The sequence below is a fragment of the Poecile atricapillus genome, chromosome 20 (assembly GCF_030490865.1).
Source record: "Poecile atricapillus isolate bPoeAtr1 chromosome 20, bPoeAtr1.hap1, whole genome shotgun sequence".
NCBI classification, from domain to species: Eukaryota; Metazoa; Chordata; class Aves; order Passeriformes; family Paridae; genus Poecile; species Poecile atricapillus.
In genome coordinates, this window is record NC_081268.1 from 9,902,692 (window position 1) to 9,912,753 (window position 10,062).

The window sequence follows — 10,062 nt, forward strand, 5'->3', positions numbered from 1 at the left end:
CACCATTGGAAAAAGATTTATTTATTAACCAGGGAAGTGGGCCCAGGCACTCACATGAGGGAGGGAGGAATGTGTGGAGCAGACCCAGCCGTGGGGTGTCCAGGCTGCTGCTGAGCTGACAGCCATTCGGGGAAGGGGGTACAGAGAACCCCCAGCAGGACACTGAGAGCTGGTGGCACTCTGGAGCAGAGCTCAGGCACAGGCAGGAGTGCCCAGGGACACTGCCAGGTCAGTTACAGTTCTTGGGCAGGCGATAGACACCCCCTGAGTAGATGAGCTGCTGGTCCCGCACCTTCTTCTGGAGGAATCCCTGCAGCTCCTGGATATCGATCTCAGTAACCACGGGGCCCGTCATCACAAACATCTTGAGCATGCTGTGAATCCTCTCCAGGGACAGGCTCTCCAGGTTGGTCAGCATGGCCTGGATGTACGTCCAGAACAGCTGCAGAGGGACACAGGCCACAGTGAATGACTGACACTACAGCACAAAGCAAATATCCCAAAAACGAGGCAGGGATGCAGCTGGCACTAAGTTCTGCCCTCAGCCATGAGCATGGGGTCTTCAAACAGGGCATATCCAAGAGCAGCAGCAAAGTGCTGGGACACTGAGCTAGACAGGGGGATCTGACCTGCAGCACACACATGACCCTCTGTGGATGAACACCAGTATGACAATGCTGTGGTGCACAACACACACAGTATGACTCACAGACAGGAAAGGCACTGGAAATGTCCAGGAACCACAACAGAGAGAAGGCAAAGACCCAGCTGTTAGTACTGGGTAAGTTTTTTGGGCAGTCAGAAGCGCCAAAAAGTGTTGCTTGGGTGCATCCAAAGTAGTTATGGCTATTTTCAAATATGAAATCATGTCTCAGACGTTTTTTCTTTTTTTAAACTAAAAAAAAAAAACAATTTGGAGATTTCCAAATGGTTCCCTGACTCAGCAGCTGGGCATTTGTCTGGAGGGAAGGCTGTGATCCAGCATCAAAAGATTAACCAAGAGATACCCACTTCAAAACCCAAATGTTTGTGCTGGACTCAGCCACTTGCAGTGGAAAATGTGAATCCATAGTGCAAACTGAATCCATCATCTCAATCAGATTCCCCAAACCCAAAACACAGGATGTTTGCATCACCACAGGGACAGGTACCTGCAGCTCCTCCTCCTTCTGGTCAGCCTGTGAGGCCATGGCAGAGTCCCCCTCCTCGTCACTGTCAATCAGAACAACTTTCTCCACCTGGTCCTTCTGCTCCTCCTCGATGACGGTGAAGGTGCCCTCGGGCTCTTCCCGCAGGACTCCCTGCTGCAGCCACAGCGTCATCTTCCTCTTCAGCGACGTCACAGGCACCTTGAGCACTTCACTCAGCTCTGTCAGCGTCCAGGTGCCTGCAGAGACCATGGAAATCAGACAGGAGATGGAGAACCAGACACTTTCCACACCCAAGCCTGCCAGGATTTGGAAGGAAGCTGGCTAAGGCAGGGGAGGCACTGCCAGGAACAAGCAGAGGGGTGCAGAGCTGTGGCCCTGCTGGGTGCTGGAAACCCTGTGGGAGAACCAAACCCATGCACCAGGTCTTGGTCCTCCTGCCAGAGCTCTCAGAGCCTCCAGCTGCCTGAGGAACGTGTCTTTCCCACCCATGGAAGCACAGACAGGGGCTGCCCAGCGCTCACTCTTGGTCTGGAAGTGCAGGATGATGGCGGCGTGCACAGGAGACACGGACAGGGAGAGCGTGCGATCAGCCAGCTCCACGTCCAGGCTCACCAGCCCCAGGTGGTACTTCCAGTTCAGGGTCCTCATGGCCTGGGAGAAGGGGGAAGCAGCTGATCCCAGCAGATCTCCCAGCAGGAACCACCAAGTGCTGGGTTAATGCAAGCCCCACTGTAACAGCGTGGGCCAACCAGCAGCTAAAGGGGACTGGATAAATCTTTCCTAAGGAGGGTTAAGCTGGGCTCACCTTTAGTTTCTCATACTTCTTGGAATACGCTTCCATGGCTTCCTTGACCTGCTCTGGAAGCTCCAGCTTCTCCTCTTTGAGTGGTGGCCAGAACTCACTGGACAGGATAACAGCCACGAGGCTGAAGGGAGGCCTCTCCTCCTCAGGGAGCTTCTCCTCCTCATCCCGAATGTTGGCGTTAATGCGCCGCGAGTCGGCCATGTCCTGCAACAGGCACAGGGGGCTCAGGGGGCTCCTTCCCTTCAGAGCCAGTGCTAACCAGTGCTGAAGGAGAGGCTTCAACAAGGTGAACAGTGTTCTCTCCAAAGGGTGATGGAAAGGACGTGTTCTCATGTGTATTCTACTTGGAAGTCTACTACATACTCAGAAAAATTTGTGGGATGTTAGAGGGAGGGGTTATAACTCAACACTGCCTTCACTGGAGGCCTTCCACACCTGTGTTCTTCCCAGAGTGCTCCAAAAGAATCAAACTCCAGAGTCCCAACCCCAGAGGAGCTGGACAAGCCCAGCTCTTCAATGCCAGGATACTGCAGGAAGGGCAGGAGAGACAGCAGCACCAGAGCAACCATTCCCCAGAGCTGATAATCCCACAGGGCTTAAAAACAGACATGATTTAAATGCACTCCTGCCTGCCACAAATCAGCCCCTCACTGGCATTCTGGAGCCCCCACTTTCCTAAAAAACCCTTTCTGAGTCACTCCTCAAGTCCCTCCCCTTCCCCAATGGGCTCAGACACACAGGACTTGAATTTAAAAAATAAAAGGAGTTACTTTTAACATGACTTCACAGTAGTGCATCTGAGCTTCACCAAACCTCAGCTTCAGCAGCTCCACGTTCCGGATTTCCCTGGAAAGAGACACAGCAGGTCAGGCACGGGGCCCTCAGGAGGACAAAGCTGGCTTGGCCTCCACCCCTCACCACACAGCCAAAAAAAGGAAGTCCCTGGCACAAGGATGCTCTTCCTAGGAAGCCTTGCAAGGCACAGAGTCTGCCCAGGATGGTTCCTGGTACCCAAGGGAGGAACAGCCACCTCCTCTAGGCCAGCAGCTTTTTAAAGACAGAATCCCAGAATGGTTCAGGCTGGAACCACTGAAGCTCATCCAGTTCCACCTCCCTGCTCAAGCAGGGTCCCCTGGAGCAGTCACTCAGGGTTGTGTCCAGATGGGCTTGGAATATCTCCAGGGAAGGAGACCTCACAGCCTCTCTGGGCTCCTGTTCCACTCCTCAGTCACCTCTCCTTACAGCAAAGCTCTTCCTCGTGTTCAGGTGGAACTTTCTGTATTTCAGAAAAACACATCTCCCATCCCTTCCACTTGAGGGGCCATCAACATGTGGGATGGAGCTAAGAGCATGTCAGTGTCTCCAAATTCCTACTCTAACACAAGCCAAGGGCAGGACTGAGCATGGAATTCTAGAGACAAACTCAAAGCTGCAAAGCAAATAGCCAAAGGCACTCCTGGCTGCACAAACAGCCACTGACAGGACTGAGTCTGAAAGTTCTACCCTTCAGACAGCAGGTAAAAGAAAATTCAGGTGATTTTTCCAGGGAAGCCCTGGCTGTGGGCGCTGGGGCCTCACCTCTCAGCGCTGTAGTTGAACTGGTGCAGCAGCCGGTCAGCCAGCAGCGTGCGGTACTCGTTGATGAACAGGTCCTTGCTGCCGTAGATGCTCACCAGGAGGCTGATGATGTCTGAGGAGCGACGCTTGGAGCTCGATTTCCCTGGTGGAATCCAGTGTGAGATGAACAGGGACCTGCCCCAGCCCAGCTCCAGAGGAGCAGCAAATGAGCTGCTGAAGGCTCCAGCCCAGCAGGGAAAACAGCCGGCTGCCAGGACTGCTGGGCTCAGCATCTCACCTGGATCTGCATCCACTGGGTCAGGAACCCAGTCCCCTGGCTCTGAGATGTCATCATCACTCTCCTGGCCATTCTCCAGGGTCACTGGGTCAGCTTTGGAGAGCTCATTTGCCAGGTCACCCGAGCCCTCAGCATCCCCCGTGAGACCGGCCACGATCTGCCGCACCGTGTCCTCCCGAGTCCTGCCAGCAGCAATGGAAACAGAGCAAGTGAGGGGAGGGAAAGGGGATGTGTCAGACTGCCCCACACTCCTCCTACCTCAGGTACTTCCTGATGGGCTCACAGGCAACCTCCAGGATAACCATGGAAGGGTCCAGCTCCCGCAGGGCCTTGATGGCCGAGATATACAGAGTGATGATGTCAGAGGTGTTGACTCCTGCAAGAGAGGAGCAGAGGGAGTCAGAGTCCTGCAGCACAGAATAATGGCTTGGATAGAAGGAGTTTGGATGGTCCAAGCCCTCTGTTCTATCTGTGGTGAGGGAGGAGGAGGGCTTTGCTGCCCTACTGCCCAAGGCAATGGGGCAGATCAGATCCATGTGCCTGAGAAACCAGTTTTGAGCATGAATGGAGGCTCAGAGCTGAGCCCTGAGAGTGCAAAGAAGCCTTTGCCCACCTGGACTGAAGCTAAACTTTGTGCTCCTGACCACAGTGGAAAAATGAGGCCAAAGGGGGCTGGGATGCCATCAGCTGCTGCTGCCATGCCCCCTGGAACATGAAGAACGTGTGATGGGCATGGTGACTGCCCCTCACTCCTCAAACAGGAAACCAGACCAGCTCCAAGTAGATCCCCACTGATGCCCAGGCTCCTCACAGTGTCAGGACACAGACAGGGATGTAAAACCCACCAGGATGCAGAAGTCTCATTTCCAGAGCATTTTTCAGGGAGCTGAGCAGCTGCTGCCTCTGGTTAGTCCTTTCCAGGCAGAATTTGAGGTCCTCCACAGCAGGCTTTGACTCTGGGAAATCTGCAAACCAAGCAGTGATCAGGAGCAGTGCCAGGCTCTGAGGGGAGGCAGGGTGGCACATCAGAGAGCTCTCTCACCCACCCAATCCCAGCCCATGGGTGAAGCACCTCGGATGATGCTGAAGAGCTCCTCGATGCGCATGCTGGCGTAGATGCGGTAGAAGAACCTCTGGACGTGGCAGCGCCAGCGTTTCAGGGTGCTGCTGGCTTCTGGGGAGGGCTGTGCCGAGGGGCCATCCTGCAGGAACACCCTGCTGAGCCACCCAATCACCTTCTCTATCCACTGCAGATGAAAGGGAGAAACATGTGAACACAGAGCTGGATGCCACGTCCTAACCCACCCCAGCTGGCAGAAAGGGGCAGCTGGACCAGGACAGCATCACCCCCAGCTGCTCTTCAAATGTGCCCCAGCCTGGATTATAGCTGGGGAAAGCCCAGCTGAAAGAATTGGAACTTTAACTGAAGATACAGGATATTCTAATTACGGTCTCACCTACACAGAGGGAGGGCCCTCTGCTGGCCAGGTGCTGATCTTGGGGTTTGTAAACTGGAACCACAGAAATTCCCTCTTTACTACAGACATCACGAGGTGAAATGTGACAGTCCTTCATGCACAGGTCAGAACAAACCTTCCCCTCCACAATCAGCCAAAACTGGGAGTTTTAGCCACCTCTCCTGCCAGGCCTGCTGGAAGTCAAAGCCCTGGACCAGGTGTTTAAGCTGGAATCTGCTTTTAACCTGTTGGCTAAAACCCAACAGGAGCTGCACATCTCCCAGGGAGGACTCTCACTGCCCCCACACCTGCCTTACCTCTTGGAACTCGTTGAGGAAGGAGTGCTCGTACTCCCCACGGCAGCGCTGCTCCATCCTCTCCTCGATCATCCTGTGCAAGATGGTGGTGACAGCGTCAGCGCTCACCCTCTCCAGCAAATTCAGCCGGCGGCTGCGGGCACAGGGACACCGTCAGGAACGTGTGGGGGCAAAGGCACCAGCAAATCAAGAAAATCTTATAGCTGAAGGCACCACCCTCCCTGTGCATTCCACAGAGGCAGGCCCAGCTCAGGCCACAAGCTCCGAGAGCCCACAGAGATGGGCTACAGGTGCAACACATGGCATGCTGCTACCCCATCTTCCTTACTGACATTATTTACAGCCATCAAAAGCCTTTTAATTTTAAAGAGTTTTCATAGAATCAGAGAATGGTTTGGGTTGGAAGAAACCTTAAAGATTATCTAGTCCAAAGCCCTGACATGGGCAGGAACACCTTGCACTAGTTTGCTTCTTTGTGGTCAGAGACCTCAGAGCAAGAGGAGAATATTCTCATAGCCAGGGAGAGGAACACTCTGTCTAAAGATCTGCTCTTGTTCAACCACCAGCTGAAAGCAGAAAGTCCATGTTGAGTTCTCTACCCACCACCATGACACAGCCTGACCTCACACAGCTCCCCCTGTTCTCAATAAAACCTGCTGCTGCTCCCCATCCAGACTCCCCCTTGCCCCGAGTGACAGCCACCACCCCGTGAGATACCTACAGAATGTCATTGAGCTGCTGGAACTGCCCCATGGCTTCAGGGCACCAGCACTGCTCCCTCTTGCTGCTGCAGCCTGCACAGAGCTGGCCCTCTCCTCCGCCCTCCTCTGGGTCACTCTCCTGCTCAGGCTCACTCATGCTGCTCTCACACTCGTTCGTTCCATCCTCTCCTTTCTTCCACTGCCGCATGTATATCCTGAACGTGCGGCTGTAGAACTGCTGGATCATCTCCTGGAAGGATTTGGTCGTGGAGAAGAAGAGGATAGCTTTGAACATGGTGTAGACCTTCTCCTTCAGCGTCTGAGCACCTGTCCCCAGGAGCAGGCCTGCTTTGGTCCACTGCTCCAGGAGCTCCAGGCTGTTCAGGTAGGGCTCCAGGCGGCACTTGAGCAGACTGAACGCGTCCAGGAGCAGCACTGCGCACTGGGGCTCCTCAACCATGTTCTCATACTGGCTAATGCAGATCCAGAACTCGGGGGCGATATTTGCCTGCAGGTCAGTCTGCAGCACCTCGATGAACCACTCCTCCACGATGGAGTGCAAGTCGTAGCACTGCAGCACCTCCAGCGCTGCCCGGAGCTCGGCATCCTGCAGCGGCCCTGCAGCTTCAGCCCTCGGGGTTGCCTGGAAAGTGGAGGGAACACAAGGTAAGCATTTGATGGAGGACATTGGGACTGTGCTGTCAGGGATGCTGCTCCTCCATGGTGAGCTGCCAGGGTCTCAGCTCACCGCTGGATGCCCAGCGCACCCTCCCAGGGCTCACACCCGCACACATCACTGCTGTCCCTGCTGGTGGCTGCTGCAGGACACAGCTGCTGGTGGGAATGCTGTGAGCCACCCTTGGGCACCCAAAATGCAGGGCTCTGGAGCAAAACCCTTCTTTGGCCAACAGCTTGCACGGCCGGGCAAGCTGTGGCCTTTTGGTCCTGCTCCTGGTTGGGCTGATAGGGAGAGGGGCGGCTGGACCCGCGGCCCTTCCCTGACAGCCCCCAGCAGCCACCACCCCCCGCACACCCAGGAGCTCCGTCCACTCCTCCCCGGCCCCGGCAGCTCCGGCCGTTCCTCCCTCAGCCCCGGCCGTTCCTCCTTCAGCCCCGGCCGTTCCTCCCTCAGCCCCGGCCGTTCCTCCCTCAGCTCCGGCCGTTCCTCCCTCACCCCCGGCCGTTCCTCCTCCAGCCCCGGCCGTTCCTCCTTCACCCCCGGCCGTTCCTCCCTCAGCTCCGGCCGTTCCTCCCCCTCCAGCCCCGGCCGTTCCTCCTCCAGCCCCGGCCGTTCCTCCCTCAGCCCCGGCCGTTCCTCCCTCACCCCCGGCCGTTCCTCCTCCAGCCCCGGCCGTTCCTCTCTCACCCCCGGCCGTTCCTCTCTCACCCCCGGCCGTTTCTCTCTCACCCCCGGCCGTTCCCACCCGCCCCGCGGACCCAGAGCCAGCGAGGCCCGGCCGGGGAGGAGCCGAGGCCGGAGCATCCCGGGGGGGCGGCTCGGGCCTGCCCCGTGCCCGGCGGAGCGCAGCGACCCGTGAGGGCCCGCTCGGTCCCCGCTCGGTCCCCGCTCGGTCCCCGCTCACCAGCCCCAGCGCGGCGGGCGGCACCAGCGCGGTGCTGAGCGTGTGCCAGGCGGCCGAGAGCTCCATTCGGGCCGCAGGAAGGGGCGGAGCGGCGGCGGCGATGAGCGGCACCGGGGCCGCGCTGCGGGGACACCACGAGGCGCTGCGGGAGGGTGAGCGGGGCCGGGCGGGCAGCGGGGCCGGGGGCCGGGCAGGGGGAGCGGGGCCCTCTGACGGTGCCGTCCCGCAGGGCTGGCGGAGCTCCGCGCCCGGCAGAATGAGCTGAGCGGGCGGATCCGGGCCAAGGAGGTGGAGCGGAGCCGGCTGCAGGCTCGGCTCGCCCTGCTCTCCCGCCGCTTGTCCGACACCAGCGAGAGCCTGGCCGGGCTCCGGTCCGCCCGTGCCCACATCGCCCGCACCATCGCCGACATGGACACGGCCTCCGGGCAGGTACTGAGGGCGCTCGGTGTGTGGAGACTGGAGGAGAGCCCAAGGTTTAGTGTAGTTTCTTTCATCTTTAATGGAATAGTGTCATTAAAAGTGTCTAATTGTTGGGGCAAAAGATGGGAAGGAGGAAAGAACGAGGGCTGGCACTGTCATTTTGGTCCCTGTGTGTGTTACTGCCAGGCAGGATCTGCTTGATCCCCACAGACAGGGGCAGAGCTGAAGTCACTTCTGTATTACACACCAACAGCTTTCTTTTTTAAAAAAGGATCTTCCCAGCCTCTTTTCAGATGAGTAACAATCTTCCTCTTGGTGACCAGGCAGAGTTTGTGTCAGAAATACCCCTTCCCCCCTTAGCTGCTGCCTAAATTCTCCTCCTGTTTGCATTTTGGATGTGACCAACTGCTGTGTCAGCTCCTCTTCCTGTCCCCAGGTCAGTGCTTTCCCCTGGCCATCACTTGTCAGATGAAGCTGGAGCTGTTTCCTCGACCTCCTTCAAGACCTGATGGTTTGAAGTGAAGGGGGAAACTCATATAAAAATTTAAAAGCTTAAAAAGTATGTTGTAAGGTACACAAACCAACAGCCCCTGTAAAAAGAAACCTTACCTGAGATACAAGTCACACCCCCAGCCTGCGGATGAATTTGTTTATTGAATTGAACTGACACAGGAGGTAGAAGGAGGTGGTGAGGAGATGCTGGTGTCCCACAGACAGAAAGTAACAGAGTTCCTTTCCTGTGGATGTACATCCCTGGTTTGTCACTCCTTGCTTTCTGCCAGCCCTCACAGGACTTCAGCTTCTTCCAGCACCTTGTCCCGTGGGGCACTTCCTCAGCTCCTCTCTGATCACTTGGTGATTTCCACAAACTCAAAGGAACATAGTTTTTTTTTTGGACTATAACCATCACATTTGGTTACAGTTTGTCCACTGTGTTAAAATTTTTAACTGGTGAGATGGACAGGCAGAAATGTCCCCTAAATATGTTGTAGCCTAGAGCATAGGAAGCAGGGATGTTAGATTATGTACACAGTGAGCTAAAAATAGGAGAAAATTAATAACAGATCTAGTCTGCCATAAGGTCACTGTAGATTTGAGTTAGTCTTGAAGCCAGAAACCCAAAATGTGCAGTTGTAACAGTGGAAAAGAGTTAAGACTGGGTCTGCTGAGCACAATTTAATACTGACCTAAAAAGCCCAGGTACCAAATCTCCCCTAAAAAAGCCCCCCAAAACAACCAAATACACCCCAGTCTGCTTCAGGCAGTTCTCTGCCTAGTGCTCCAAGGCAGATAAATTGCTTAGGGCCTTTCATATTCAGAATATGAACACATACCAGAGAAATTCTCCCACAGATATTCCCACAGTGAGGATAATAAATCACCAGGAATTAGAGGCTGAAGGGCTGGAGAACTCCTATTGCTGCAAGGCAGATCAGTTGAATTGGAAGGGAATTCATAAGAGAAACAGTTTATGTAAAAATAAGCTATTTTTATTTCTTTCCCAGATACTGGACAATTCTCAGACATTGCTAGATCTCCTGAAGGAAGAAATGGGGGACCTTGGTAAAGCCATTGAGCCACAAAGCACTTCATTAGGACCACGAGTACGTCGACAAAAGCATTCCTAAACCTTTTCTTCAGCCTGGAAAGTCCTGTTGGCCAGAGAGAGCTGCTGTTGTGGGACAAGGATGCCACACATTTAATAAAAGCCTTTGCAGAAGTACATGTTCCTTTCAGACGTGCTTTGGTATTAGTCAGAGATCCACTAAAGCT

At 55.3% G+C, this 10,062-nt stretch overlaps 1 protein-coding gene across 1 annotated transcript; it reads right to left on the bottom strand.

Moving 5' to 3' along the window:
- Positions 1-8,000, bottom strand: ANAPC2 (anaphase promoting complex subunit 2). The gene is made up of 13 exons (XM_058853475.1): positions 7,870-8,000; positions 6,307-6,929; positions 5,586-5,718; positions 4,884-5,058; positions 4,657-4,776; positions 4,070-4,187; positions 3,812-3,993; positions 3,535-3,676; positions 2,727-2,802; positions 1,957-2,160; positions 1,673-1,802; positions 1,152-1,387; positions 1-442 (listed from the first exon to the last, which is right to left on the bottom strand). The coding sequence occupies exons 1-13, from the start codon at positions 7,933-7,935 to the stop codon at positions 230-232; spliced, it is 2,418 nt and encodes an 805-aa protein (XP_058709458.1). The 5' UTR covers positions 7,936-8,000; the 3' UTR covers positions 1-229.
- Positions 8,001-10,062: the final 2,062 nt, after the last annotated feature.

What these genes read in the sequence shown, in the direction of transcription:
- ANAPC2 (XM_058853475.1), bottom strand. Translation starts at nt 7,935, where the DNA reads ATGGAGCTCTCGGCCGCCTGGCACACGCTCAGCACCGCGCTGGTGCCG. An exon ending in CAGCAGCTCAATGACATTCT is followed by an intron (nt 5,719 to 6,306) that starts GTAGGTATCTCA and finishes CTGTGCCCGCAG; the next exon opens with CCGCCGGCTGAATTTGCTGG. An exon ending in GCTCTTCAGCATCATCCGAG is followed by an intron (nt 4,777 to 4,883) that starts GTGCTTCACCCA and finishes CTTGGTTTGCAG; the next exon opens with ATTTCCCAGAGTCAAAGCCT.